The sequence below is a fragment of the Anoplopoma fimbria genome, chromosome 15 (genome assembly GCF_027596085.1).
Source record: "Anoplopoma fimbria isolate UVic2021 breed Golden Eagle Sablefish chromosome 15, Afim_UVic_2022, whole genome shotgun sequence".
Lineage (NCBI taxonomy): Eukaryota > Metazoa > Chordata > Actinopteri > Perciformes > Anoplopomatidae > Anoplopoma > Anoplopoma fimbria.
Window position 1 is genome coordinate 574,692 of NC_072463.1, and position 14,322 is coordinate 589,013.

The following is a 14,322-nucleotide window of genomic DNA, read 5'->3' on the forward strand; positions in this document are numbered from 1 at the left end:
AATTTCTTTACTGACGACTCTCTTGTTTCTGTTCAGAGTCTGTCAGGTTGGTGGGAGGAGCCAGTCGCTGTGCAGGAACACTGGAGGTGAAACATCAAGGAGACTGGAGACCAGTAGAATACTCTGACTGGACCCTGAAGGCAGCATCTGTGTTCTGTAGAGATCTGGACTGTGGCTCTGCTGTTTCTGTAGAACTGAGAGTGGAGTCCTCACAGAGATCTGTGTGGAGGTTGTACTCTAGCTGTGTTCATTCTGGATCTACTCTGAGGGAGTGTTCAACATCAGGTTCCTCTTCCTTCATCCTGGATCTCACCTGCTCAGGTAAGCCCATCAGTGACTAATTCCTATGTCTGGGTCCAGTCCCTCCCTAACTACATACTGTGAGTCTGTATACAAACACTCTGAGGTGGCTCTATCCCTTCATGAACCTTCACCTGTCACTTCCTCATCAGGTGAACCGTTAGATTCCCTTTGTCTGCTTTCATTTCATTGACTCTGTTTATAGCTTTAACATTGAAATGTGCTTATAGTTATGGCTCACAAGCACAAGTAACACTGCTGGTCTGATGTTTATGATAAAGAGAATATATGAGTGAACAGTAACGTGTGATATGAAGAGAAATGAAATGTGTAAGAGGCCTCATAATAGCTGTAATGATACCACTCACATTCATCTCTACAGTCTGAACAGGTGTGCACATTCTCCTTCAACTATGTTTTTATAGATCACAACTTCTGCGTGGGAAGTGGCGCCCCCCTCTTTCAGGCCCCGTTTTGTGCCGACTCAGCGGTTGTAAATGAGACCCCTGGTCTTGAGTCGTGCTTTTGACTCTTTGCCTCAGTGGTGGCTTCCGCCTTTACAATAAGAAGTGGACATAGTCACTGTGACTTCATCCATTGGTTTCTGGACGACAGTTTTGAAACCTCAAATTCAGGTTTTTGGACTCAGCCATCTTGTTTTTTTGCAACCAGAAGTCACATGAGAGGGAGGAGCTCAGTAAACCCATGTTCAGACAACCAAAGTGTTAAAATGAACTTTCATTCAGTGAAAACACTCTGAAAGGGTTAAAGTTGTGAGACCAAAACATGGACAACTCTCAGACCGGACAACGCTGTGGTGACAACCTGTCAATCAGTGTGTAGCCCCGCCCTAAAGCATCCCCTGCTTTATGGTCTGTTTGACTCTAAATGGAGCATCATTTACTAAATGAACATCATGCTGTATTGAAGAAGACTTGAAACTAGAGATTGAGACCATAAACTCTTTTCTCTGCATTTAACCCATCCCAGAGGAGCAGTGGGCTGCTATGAAGCACCCGGGGAGCAACTTGGGGTTAGGTGTCTTGCTCAAGGACACCTCGGCATGTTGCCGGTAGAGGGGTTTGAACCACCAACCTTGTGGTTACGGGACAAGCGCTCTACCTCATGTGCCACAGCCGCCCAAACTCTAAATTTGACTCTAAATGGAGCATCATTTACTAAATGAACATCATGCTGTATTGAAGAAGACTTGAAACTAGAGATTGAGACCATAAACTCATGTTTACAATGTTTACTGAGGGAATAAATCAAGAGAGAAGTAGAGTCATTTTCTCATAGACTTCTATACAACCAGAGGAGTCGCCCCCTGGTGGACAGGAGAGAGAATGCAGCTTTAACACATGAAGCAGTGACTTCACTCTCAGAACCAGAGGTTGACACCTGGACAGTACCCAGCATGCATCAGCACGCCAAAGCTTTAATGTGATTTATTACTGATTGTTGTTCAACGTGTTAAAGTGTTGTTAATAGTAGCCGACATGTAAAAGTGTTTTTGTGTAAAGTAATACATTTGATGATTTAGCCCCTTTTTACCATTGTGACCCATTCTACTTATGTACTTATGAAAACCTCAGTCAATGCACTGTGTTGTGACAACCTGGATTTTATACCAGATCTCACCACCGGTTACACCCCGGAAACATCCACCTTTTTGGACTCTACGCACCGATTCGTTGACAGTTTATGCGGCAATTCAACCTGGTAAACCTCCGCCACCGACAGTCCTCCGGTACTCTGAACACAGTGACATATCAGTCCAGATCCACTGGATCAGACTGACTGACTGACTGACTGACTGACTGACTGACTGGATCAGACTGACTGACTGACTGACTGACTGACTGACTGGATCAGACTGACTGAGTGAGTGCATCCATTTTTTGTTTTGCTTGAGGATTTTTTGTTGCTTGGAGTGCATTTATGGAATGAAATGGATTTTGGATTTCGACTGTAAAATAATTTTGGGTGACCACATTACCTGACCTGAAGGGAGAAAGAAACCCTGGAGAGCAATTTAGTGTTTGATTGGGTTTTTGCTGTGTGGGCTTTGGGGACTGTGGGATTTTTGAAGGTTCTTGTGTGTAAACCTTAAATATATTAATATTGTGAAATTCTCTGGTGTGTTGGTGTTCTTGCTCGGGGTAAATTGGGTCATTCAGTGTGTGGGGTGTACATATAAACTGGATGTACAGCCTTTGTGACGGTTGTTTGGGTATATAAAAAGAGAAAAGGATAAAATTATTAACATAAAAAGCAACTGTGACTGACGCATCTTAAATGCCAGGAGAGAAACCTGGCTGGCACCCTGACAAAAGACAATTAAAAGACCACATCTCAGTGAAACTGTCACACTGTGTTATGAGCAAATTTTTTTATATGGTATGTTTGTATTATTAATAATATTGGTTATTATTTCTTACTAATGTTGACTTATTGTATTCATTAATTGCACCTCTGAATCTTTTTATTTAGTGTCTGGTGATTTTTCTCTCTCTCTCATCTTCTATCATCTCTACAGACTCTGTCAGGATGGTGGATGGGACTAGTCTGTGCTCAGGTAGACTGGAGGTGAAGTCCAACCAGAGGTGGTCCTCAGTGTGTGAAGATGACTTTGACCAGCAGGATGCAGAGGTGGTCTGTAGGGAGCTTGGCTGTGGGGCTCCTTCAGTCCTCCAGGGGGCGCTCTATGGAGAAGTGGAGGCTCCAATGTGGACCAAAGAGTTCCAGTGTGGAGGCCATGAGTCTGCTCTCCTGGACTGTAGAAGCTCAGGCTCAGATAGAAACACCTGCTCACCTGGCAAAGCTGTTGGACTCACCTGCTCAGGTAGAAGAGGAGCTGCAGCTTTGATCTGGTTCATTTCTGTTCTACTGAAACTCACTTTGTTCTTTTACTGACGACTCTCTGGTTTCTGTTCAGAACCTGTCAGGTTGGTGGGAGGAGACAGTCGCTGTGCAGGAACACTGGAGGTGAAACATCAAGGAGACTGGAGACCAGTATATGGCTCTGACTGGACCCTGAAGGAAGCATCTGTTGCCTGTAGAGATCTGGACTGTGGCTCTGCTGTTTCTGTAGGAGAGAGAAAGGAGTCCTCACAGAGATCTGTGTGGAGGATCTACTCTGACTGTGTTCATTCTGGATCTGCTCTGAGGGAGTGTTCAACATCAGGTTCCTCTTCCTCCATCCTGGATCTCACCTGCTCAGGTAAGCCCATCAGTGACATCATCTATGTGGCGATCTGATTCCTATGTCTGGGTCCAGTCCCTCCCTAACTACATACTGTGAGTCTGTATATAAACACTCTCTGAGGTGGCTCTATCCCTTCATGAGCCTTCACCTGTCACTTCCTCATCAGGTGAACCGTTAGATTCCCTTTGTCTGCTTTCAAACGTGACTTTTCTGCATGTTGAACTCTACTGGCTCAGCACCTGGTACAGCTGAAGTGGAGACATGTTTCTTCATCCAGTTCAAGGCACATCTTCTGAGGAGTGGATACTTGTGTTCCATCAGTTGGTCCCATAACTCTTCATTCATGCCAGGTGTTTCCCTTCATTTGATCTCAATGTAGATCTGCAGTGAGAGAATCTCATTCTCAGCAGCAAAGCTGTCCAGGTGGAGCACTGATACTATGCTGCTCTCAGTGAAGCTCTTCTGATGCTCTGATCTTGCTCCTCATAGATGTCAAGCTGCAGAATGTCTTTGCCCTGATGTTTCACTTCTGCCTGCATGTGAGGAAAGTTCTCATTGTTAAAGCCAACTTGACAGCAGTTGTATCTTTTAAACGTGTTCTCTTCACTGATCCTGTTGATGACGTGTTCATCATAATCCTGCAGCTCTACATCAGGTCTGCTAAACATTTCAGGGAGATGTGTCAGAAACACTGGATCTAAAAGCCACTGGTAGTCCTCTAGCGGTGCTTTTTCTGCATGTTATGATGGATTCAGAAAGTCTCACTGACAACAAGGTGCCTCTGCTCAGCCATCTTACATCCGTGTGCAGCAGTAGGTCTCTGTGTTCCAAGCCCTTCTCCTCCAAGTGAGCACAGAACAGCATTCTCTGTAGAGTCCTGGTCCATACAGAACTCACAATCGTCATGGCAACATCCCTCCCTTCTTTCATGTTTACATCTTCCACCACAACACTAGCTGGTGAATTCTACATGATGATGAAGGAAGCCCAGGAAAGTTCACTATGTCTGCACAACATGATGAACCCAGTAGCACTAATCCGTCTCGGAGCTTCTCTGCACCGTTTTGTAATGCTGCTCCAAATGTCCCTACTGTGCTGAGGCCACGCTCACGTTGCAGATGAGACAGACAGCGTTTTAATTTAAGTTAAACAGGCCCTATTATGCTATTTTCCGGGTGCATATTTTTATCTCCAGTTCCAGTAACAACATGTTTACATGAGTTAATGCCCATAATCCTCCTTGTTCTTCTCATCATTCTGTCCTGCAGCACCTCTTCTCACCCTCTCTCTGAAATGCTCTGTTGTAGCTCCTCCCTCCAGAAAGCAAAGTCTGCTCTGATTGGCCAGCTAGCCGCTCTGTTGTGATTGGTCAACGTTTGGCATGCGTCAGAAATGTCCCGCCCCTTACAAACAGAATTCAGCCCTGTCTTCCAGAGCGGTAAAAAACACTGTTGAAGCTGTTCTCTCTGAAATGCAGCGAACACATTAAGTTTTGGTTGTGCTGCTCTGGCAAAGTGTTAAAAATGAAATGTAGACACTTTATCTTCATTTCATCTGCCTTCAGAAGTCCAAACAAAGGACATTTCCCCTCACAGATAAGATAAGATAAGAAAGCGTTATTAATCCCTGATGGGGAAACTTATTTGCCACTGGATCAAGTCATACAAACAACAATAGACATAGTTACCACAGTACACAACAGACAAACACATCACACGGAATAAATAACACCATGAAATGCCTTTTGAGACATGAATAACATCAGAAAGATGCTAGATCTAAAAGACACATCTTAAACAGTTTAACAGACTTTTGATTAAACAGTGTCACTGTTCCTTGTCAATCAGCTTCACCTGTCTTTTTGAAAACATTCATTAAAAAATCAAACTGCTGCTGGAACAAAAGACCTTCTGAGTCGTTCAGTAGAACACTGAGGCATCCTTAGTCGCTCACAGAAGAGCAAAGCGTCTTCTCCACATGAGGCCGCAAAAAACAAATCTCCGCCTCTCTCTTCTGTTGTTTGAGGGCCAAACTAGCCAGGGGGGTTTTTAGGTAAATAAAGTTACATTATGACCTCATAAAGTTACATTGTTACCTCATAAAGTTACATAATGACCTCATAAAGTTACATTATGACCTCATAAAGTTACATTGTTACCTCATAAAGTTACATAATGACCTCATAAAGTTACATTATGACCTCATAAAGTTAAGGAGGTGAAGGACAGAATTCAATGAAGCTGTTTCAGGAGCTCAGAAGCTTCTGAGGGGGGGTAACTCCTTTTAGACGTGGACTTCAGGTTTTACACTCTACAGACCTTTTCCATGTACAAATATATATATAACACACTAAAGAAGAGGGGAAAAGTGGAAAAGCATAATAGGGACACTTTAAGAGAAAAAGAATCCTCCTCCCAGTCTGACTAAATACGTTTTGGATCTTTTAGCTTTTGATATTTGTGTTTTAAGCTAACTTAGCTAGCTGGTAGATCACATGGACGGCTCTAAACTTCTCCAGTTTGTCACTGACAATGAGCATTGACTGCGACTCCCAACATGCCTAGAAACAACTGGACAATACCATAGAACGTATATATGAAGTGGACGTAGTCATTCAGAGTCATCCATTGGTTTCTGTACTTTTGAAACCTCAAATTGAATATCTGGACGACAACATCTTATTTTTTTAAAACCAGATCTGACATGAAAGGGTGGAGCTCAATACAACCATTTAAAGGCAACCAGAATATTACAATAAACATTCATGAAGTGAAAACACACTGAAAGGGTTAAAGTTGTGAGACGAAACATGGACAACTCCCAGACCTGAACACATGATAGAGACCTGTCAATCAGTGTGTAGCCCCGCCCTAAAGCATCCCCTGCTTTATGGTCTGTTTATAATAATAATCAATCCTTTATTAGTCCCACAATGGGGAAATTTTTTCTCTGCATTTAACCCATCCCGGAGGAGCAGTGGGCTGCTATGAAGCACCCGGGGAGCAACTTGGGGTTAGGTGTCTTGCTCAAGGACACCTCGGCATGTTGCCGGTAGAGGGGTTTGAACCACCAACCTTGTGGTTACGGGACAAGCGCTCTACCTCATGTGCCACAGCCGCCCAAACTCTAAATTTGACTCTAAATGGAGCATCATTTACTAAATGAACATCATGCTGTATTGAAGAAGACTTGAAACTAGAGATTGAGACCATAAACTCATGTTTACAATGTTTACTGAGGGAATAAATCAAGAGAGAAGTAGAGTCATTTTCTCATAGACTTCTATACAACCAGAGGAGTCGCCCCCTGATGGACAGGAGAGAGAACGCAGCTTTAACACATGAAGCAGTGACTTCACTCTCAGAACCAGAGGTTGACACCTGGACAGTACCCAGCATGCATCAGCACGCCAAAGCTTTAATGTGATTTATTACTGATTGTTGTTCAACGTGTTAAAGTGTTGTTAATAGTAGCCGACATGTAAAAGTGTTTTTGTGTAAAGTAATACATTTGATGATTTAGCCCCTTTTTACCATTGTGACCCATTCTACTTATGTACTTATGAAAACCTCAGCCAATGCACTGTGTGTTATGAACTAAAATGTTTATATGGTATGTTTGTATTATTAATAATATTGCTTATTAGTTTTACTAATGTTGACTTATTGTATTTTTTAATTGCACCTCTGAATCTTTTTATTTAGTGTCTGGTGATTTTTCTCTCTCTCTCTTATCTTCTATCATCTCTACAGACTCTGTCAGGATGGTGGATGGGACTAGTCTGTGCTCAGGTAGACTGGAGGTGAAGTCCAACCAGAGGTGGTCCTCAGTGTGTGAAGATGACTTTGACCAGCAGGATGCAGAGGTGGTCTGTAGGGAGCTTGGCTGTGGGGCTCCTTCAGTCCTCCAGGGGGCGCTCTATGGAGAAGTGGAGGCTCCAATGTGGACCAAAGAGTTCCAGTGTGGAGGCCATGAGTCTGCTCTCCTGGACTGTAGAAGCTCAGGCTCAGATAGAAACACCTGCTCACCTGGCAAAGCTGTTGGACTCACCTGCTCAGGTAGAAGAGGAGCTGCAGCTTTGATCTGGTTCATTTCTGTTCTACTGAAACTCACTTTGTTCTTTTACTGACGACTCTCTGGTTTCTGTTCAGAACCTGTCAGGTTGGTGGGAGGAGACAGTCGCTGTGCAGGAACACTGGAGGTGAAACATCAAGGAGACTGGAGACCAGTATATGGCTATGACTGGACCCTGAAGGAAGCATCTGTTGCCTGTAGAGATCTGGACTGTGGCTCTGCTGTTTCTGTAGGAGAGAGAGTGGAGTCCTCAGAGAGATCTGTGTGGTGGATCATCTCTTACTGTGTTCATTCTGGATCTACTCTGAGGGCGTGTTTAAGATCAGATTCCTTTCCCTTCATCCTGGATCTCACCTGCTCAGGTAAGCCCATCATCTATGACATCATCTCTTCCTCTGTGGTTTTCCGTTGGACTAAACTGTTAAGTTATTCAGGACAATGACATCATAAAGGTCAGAGAGGTGGGCTTGTTTCTGGAAACTTCAAACCCTCCATAGACTGCTGGGCTCCACCTGGCAGGACTGCCTGCCTGCCTGTCTGTCTGTCAGTTTTTGATGAAAATTGCAAATGGAGAGACCATTCAAATGAGGAAAAGATAAATGTTCATTATTAACATATGATATGTGACTGGACAACGGGCTGGACAACCTTCTGTGTGGAGTTTGCATGTTCTCCCCGTGTCAGCGTGGGTTCTCTCCGGGTTCTCCGGCTTCCTCCCACAGTCCAAAGATGCATTGAAGACTCTAAATTGCCCGTAGGTGTGGATGTGAGTGTGAATGGTTGTCTGTCTCTATATGTCAGCCCTGTGACAGGCTGGAGACCTGTCCAGGTGAACCCTGCCTTCACCCATTGACAGCTGAGATCGGCTCCAGCACCCTTAACTGGATAAGCAGGTTACGGAAGATGGATGGATGTGACCATGAATGTGATAATAAAGTCTTGACAGAGTCTTTGGACTCGAGGGGCGTCGGCCCTGAGCAGCAGCAAGATGAATCCCCCAAAAGTAAAAGTTAAAAAATAAACACAGCCTTATATTTCCCCAAAAGAATGTTCTTGTACTTACCAAGCCGGAATGAAACGGGTCACATATGATCGATGAAGATGGCATAAGCTGATAAGATGAAGCATAACAATGAGCATGACAGAAATTTGAGGTCAGGAGTATCAACAATTTACCATGAATGAACATGTCAAAATGAGCGTGCCCTTTGCATTAAGGTTTCCCTTCGCTTGATTGAAAATGAAACCATACAACGTAATACGACTAAAGTGTATTTGAGTTTAAAGTCCCAAAACAAACTATACTTTTAGTGACGTACATGAATGCCACAGGATGAGACGGCTACATTAAGGAACGGATGAGAACCTTACAGGTTATCCATTCTTTACCATGAAAAGCAAGTTTCACATAAATGAGCCTGTAGAGGGTTTAATGGTACAGGACGTGAGAGTCAGCCGAGTTCTGACTCATGTTCATTGATTGTTATTGTCACGGTTCAAAGGCACAGAAACCCAAGAGCACGACTCAGGAGGCAAAATACAAGGATTTACAAATCCAGGCAGACGAACAAGGAACAAAGGGGTCAGGCTGATGAAGAATCCAAGGTTCACAGGCAGGGTCAAAAACAAGGTGGATCAGGATCAGGATCAGGAAAACTTACTAGTAGAATTTAAATGCTGGAAAGCTATGACACATGGCACGAAGGCAATCTGGCAAAGAGCTAGTGGAAGTGGGCTGGTAGATATACTATGGAGCTAATGAGTGAATGGGGAACAGGTGACAGGGGAGGATGAGCAGGTGACGATAATCAACTAGTGGAGGAGCAGGCGGGGGGGCAGGTCTGACATGACTGCAGAGAAGAACGTGAACAACACGTAGTACCATTACAACTGAATTTGCCAGCTGAGCATGCTTGTTGTTGAGATGAGGTCAGCAATGACCAGCTGAATGAGGCAGCTGATTCTGTCTATGGACTTCATGAGCTGCACTGATGGTACAGGACGTGTGATGAGGGTTGTGAGGGCATGAAGGTTTAGCAGGAGAAGTCAGCACGCTAAATGCTGTATATACTAACACCCTTAGGAAACAGAGGGCTTAGATATATCCTGACTGTGTGTGTCTCTAAATCCCTGCTTCAAACCAGCCTCACAGACACCCGTTGTAGTACAGACACATGAATGAGGCCGCTGGTGAGGCAGAAGCTTTGAGATGTTCGGCTCTGTCTCCTGCATGGATGGTTTGCTGGGTTTGTCCGGAGACTGCACGCTGCCGATCAGGTTGTTACCTGCACAGTGACCAGGTGTAACCGGAGAGATCCTCAGGCAGGAAACGAGAGGAAGAAGAAGGTTTCTCCTCTGCTGAGGAACTATACGTCAGTTTGCTCCTAAAAACGAGACTGGAAAAAGGCAATGTGTACGTTTGCAAATTGCGTCGGTTCATAATGAAAACACGTAAACTGGGACGATGGAGAGCCACGTAGCAGCATGAATGTACTGACGGTCTAGAGACAGTCATATTTAAAAGAGACAGCAGCAAGATGATAGGCTAACCACGTCTTCTGTCTGAACTTGAGCTAGAGCTTCATTTCAATCAGAGGAGACCATTCAAATGAGGAAAAGATAAATGTTTATTATTAACATATGATATGTGATGATAAAGTCTTGACAGAGTCTTTGGCTCTTGGACTCTACGGGGACATTTGTTATCGAGGGGCGTCGGCCCTGAGCAGCAGCAAGATGAATCCCCCAAAAGTAAAAGTTAACTAAATAAAACACAGCCTTATATTTCCCCAAAAGAATGTTCTTGTACTTACCAAGCTGGAATGAAACGGGTCACATATGATGTCTGAACTTGAGCTAGAGCTTCATTTGTTGATTTCTATTACATTTTCTTAAAACAACAAATATGTGCATATTTCTCCAGGACTCCAGGCTGAAGGAAATCACACATCAACAGGTAAATAGAAAAAGAAAAGAGAAATAAAGATTCAATGAAGCAGAATCAGCAGTCAAGGTTGAGTTTGTCCTTAATTAAATTAATTTCTTTACTGACGACTCTCTGGTTTCTGTTCAGAGTCTGTCAGGTTGGTGGGAGGAGACAGTCGCTGTGCAGGAACACTGGAGGTGAAACAAGGAGACTGGAGACCAGTAGAATACTCTGACTGGACCCTGAAGGCAGCATCTGTTGTCTGTAGAGATCTGGACTGTGGCTCTGCTGTTTCTGTAGAACTGAGAGAGTCCTCAACCAGATCTGTGTGGAGGATCGACTCTGACTGTGTTCAGTCTGGATCTACTCTGAGGGGGTGTTTAATATCCCCTTCTTCCTCCATCCTGGATCTCACCTGTTCAGGTAAGCCCATCAGTGACATCATCTATGACAGTAATGTACTCAGGTTGACACAAACATGCACCAGCTAGAGTGGCAGCAGACTTGTCTGTTGAGCTGCTGTCTCAGTAAATCAGGTGCTGAAAGGACCGAGATATCTTTATATATGAGACCTTCATGTCTGCTGATCAGGAGTCCTCTGGAACAACCAACAACCAGCCTGAAAGGACTCCTCCAGCTTGACAGCTTTCTTATTCACTGGTTTCCACCAGCAGGTTCTTTGGTTTCCAACATAACAGGCACCAATGACCTACTGGACACAACTTTGAGCAGCTCAGCTCAGCCGGAGGCTCATCAGTATCTCCACACCGTCCTTCACCCTGGGACACTCCTTAAGGAGAGAGTCCAGACAGTCCAACAGATTCATGTTCTGAGTCACAGATCTTCTAAGAAAAATAAGACAGAATGTTATTTAGTGTCTGGTGATTTTTCTCTCTCTCTCATCTTCTATCATCTCTACAGACTCTGTCAGGATGGTGAATGGGACTAGTCTGTGCTCAGGTAGACTGGAGGTGAAGTCCAACCAGAGGTGGTCCTCAGTGTGTGAAGATGACTTTGACCAGCAGGATGCAGAGGTGGTCTGTAGGGAGCTTGGCTGTGGGGCTCCTTCAGTCCTCCAGGGGGCGCTCTATGGAGAAGTGGAGGCTCCAATGTGGACCAAAGAGTTCCAGTGTGGAGGCCATGAGTCTGCTCTCCTGGACTGTAGAAGCTCAGGCTCAGATAGAAACACCTGCTCACCTGGCAAAGCTGTTGGACTCACCTGCTCAGGTAGAAGAGGAGCTGCAGCTTTGATCTGGTTCATTTCTGTTCTACTGAAACTCACTTTGTTCTTTTACTGACGACTCTCTGTTCAGAACCTGTCAGGTTGGTGGGAGGAGACAGTCGCTGTGCAGGAACACTGGAGGTGAAACATGAAGGAGACTGGAAACCAGTATATGGCTATGACTGGACCCTGAAGGCAGCATCTGTTGCCTGTAGAGATCTGGACTGTGGCTCTGCTGTTTCTGTAGGAGAGAGAGAGGAGTCCTCAGAGAGATCTGTGTGGTGGATCAACTATAACTGTGTTCATTCTGGATCTACTCTGAAGGAGTGTTCAACATCAGATTCCTCTTCCTTCATCCTGGATCTCACCTGCTCAGGTAAGCCCATCAGTGACATCATCTATGACATCATCTCTGTCATAGATGATGAACAATGATGGAATATGTTGTTGTTATTATTATTATTATTATTTTTATTATTATTACTATTAGTATTACTATTATACAGTACAACAGGAATGAGTCATTTTTACACTTTCTGTCCCTCATCACATAGTTAATGTGTTTTCAGATGTTTTTTGGTCAGATGTCTGAAATCAGGTCTGTGTTTAACTCAAGCTGAAGACATTTGAACGATTTGTTCTATGATATAAAATCATTAAATACCCCTCTGGTGAATGTAGAATAATACAAATCAGAAACAGAAATAATCCAATCAGATGTTTGTGGATTGTTGGACTACAAACATACATCATTCCTGCAGAACTCTAGTACTAGACAAAAGACAAACATTAACAGAACAGTAAACACAGATTCAACATTTATGAATGTGAACTTTCATCTTCTCTCTGTGTTTACAGACCTGCTCCTTCAACCAAACATCTCTGTGTCCTGCTCCACTGACGGGGTCTCCGAGGCCCAGCAGCAGGGGGCTCAGGTGCTGAGGGGCTCCACCTTCACCATCTGCTGCTCCATCCAGCCACAGTACCCAGGAGGCTCCTTCCAGCTCACCTTCACCTCCTCCAACTCAGCACACAACTACACCCAGCCAGCTGTCAATCACTCTGCCCACTTCCTGTTTCCTGCTGCAGAGCCCGCCCACCAAGGAAGCTACAGCTGTGTTTATCACCTCTATGTTTTCTCTCATAACTTCTCCTCTGAGAGCCGTCTGCTCTCTCTCACTGTCCCAGGTAAGCTGACTGTTTACATGCAGGTTAGGAGAAGATGATTGGTCCAATCTGACTGAAAATGATCAGCTGACCACAGAGTCCATGCATGTTGTTGTTTCTGGAATGACACTGTGTCATTGTGTTACAAATGTCATATAGTAACCAAACCTGAACCAAGTCTATAAACGGCAACATGAAAGAATAAACTGTAGGACAGAGCATGTTTGGTTACCAGGATAACTCTGGTTCTCTGAGAACTGAGGGAGGCGTTTCACTATGAGAAGCACCTTCTGACTCCACCAATCACAGAAGCTCCACATCCACCACATCGCTCATTAAACCACTTAGCCGCTAACTATCTACCAATCAGAAGCAAGAAGGGCGGTGTGCTCCGATATCTCACTCAGAGAACCAGGGTTATCCTGGTGACCAAACGTTGAGACAGTAGTTAGGTTGTTACTGCTCATGATAGCCACTATGCTTTATTTGATTCTAAACTAAGCCCCACCCCTGACAGGTCGACACCAGAGATGTATACGGCGTCTCTACGTCACTCCTCCTCAGTCCATATATGGTCACTTCCTGTTCACTGGTTGATAAAAACAAGATGGCAACGGCCAATGAGTGATATCAGGACGAATACGTCCACTTCTTACATAACGTCTATGGTTCAAACAGTGAATATGAAGTGAACATGAAGAGTAATAGTCTCAGTGGTTGTAGATTCCAGCTTCAATGGGAGCTGTTGGACTCATGATGTTGTGTGATGTGATGACTGTCCGTGTGTTTGATCAGATCCAACACCTCTTATCATCAAAGCGGTCCTCCTGCCGCTGATTCTGCTGTTGGAGAACGTTGCCCTCTACTTCTACTGTAAGGTACTGACACACGTCTGTAGTTTAGACCAGCGACTGGAATGAAGCTCTCATCTGTGTTTAGTGAACTGAACACAGGACTGTGCTGTCATGTCTCTCCAGGCCAGAAGGGGGAGGAAGCCGGGCAGACGGGAGAACATTGAGCTGGATGAGTTTAACCTGGGTGTTCCTGCAGCTGAAGAAGAAGGAGCTCAGGGAGCAGAGTAGCTCCTCCAAGGAGCTCATCTCACATCCAGATGGATTTCTAACACACAGCCACCATCAGCTCACTTATACCATGTTCCCTTTAAACAAGAAGAATATCATATTACATTATTAGAGCCTGTCTTTGTTACTCTCTTCTGACTTCCTGGCTCTCAGCTCAAAGCCCATTGGTTCCTGCTGAAGACGTGTCTTTAGAAACACCTCCCTGATATAAAGGTTCATTTAGAACTAGACTTGAGAGCAGGTTTACCAGAGTCCAAGCAGCCGGCGTCTTAGAAAGCAAAGACTACCAGGAACAATGTTAATGTTATATATTAAGTAGAAACAACGTTTAACATTGACATAC

General features: G+C 44.3%; 1 protein-coding gene across 1 annotated transcript in view; it reads left to right on the top strand.

The window, feature by feature from the left end:
* LOC129103660 (scavenger receptor cysteine-rich type 1 protein M130-like) overlaps positions 1-14,090 on the top strand; it is a 14,137-nt gene extending 47 nt beyond the window's left edge. Inside the window, exons 2-7 of the mRNA XM_054614239.1 lie at positions 161-321; positions 2,840-3,145; positions 3,239-3,523; positions 12,589-12,918; positions 13,693-13,775; positions 13,875-14,090. Of these exons, the coding sequence (XP_054470214.1) occupies positions 161-321; positions 2,840-3,145; positions 3,239-3,523; positions 12,589-12,918; positions 13,693-13,775; positions 13,875-13,979 (1,270 nt within the window). The 3' untranslated portion in view covers positions 13,980-14,090. The remainder of the gene's footprint in view (positions 1-160; positions 322-2,839; positions 3,146-3,238; positions 3,524-12,588; positions 12,919-13,692; positions 13,776-13,874) is intronic.
* Positions 14,091-14,322: the final 232 nt, after the last annotated feature.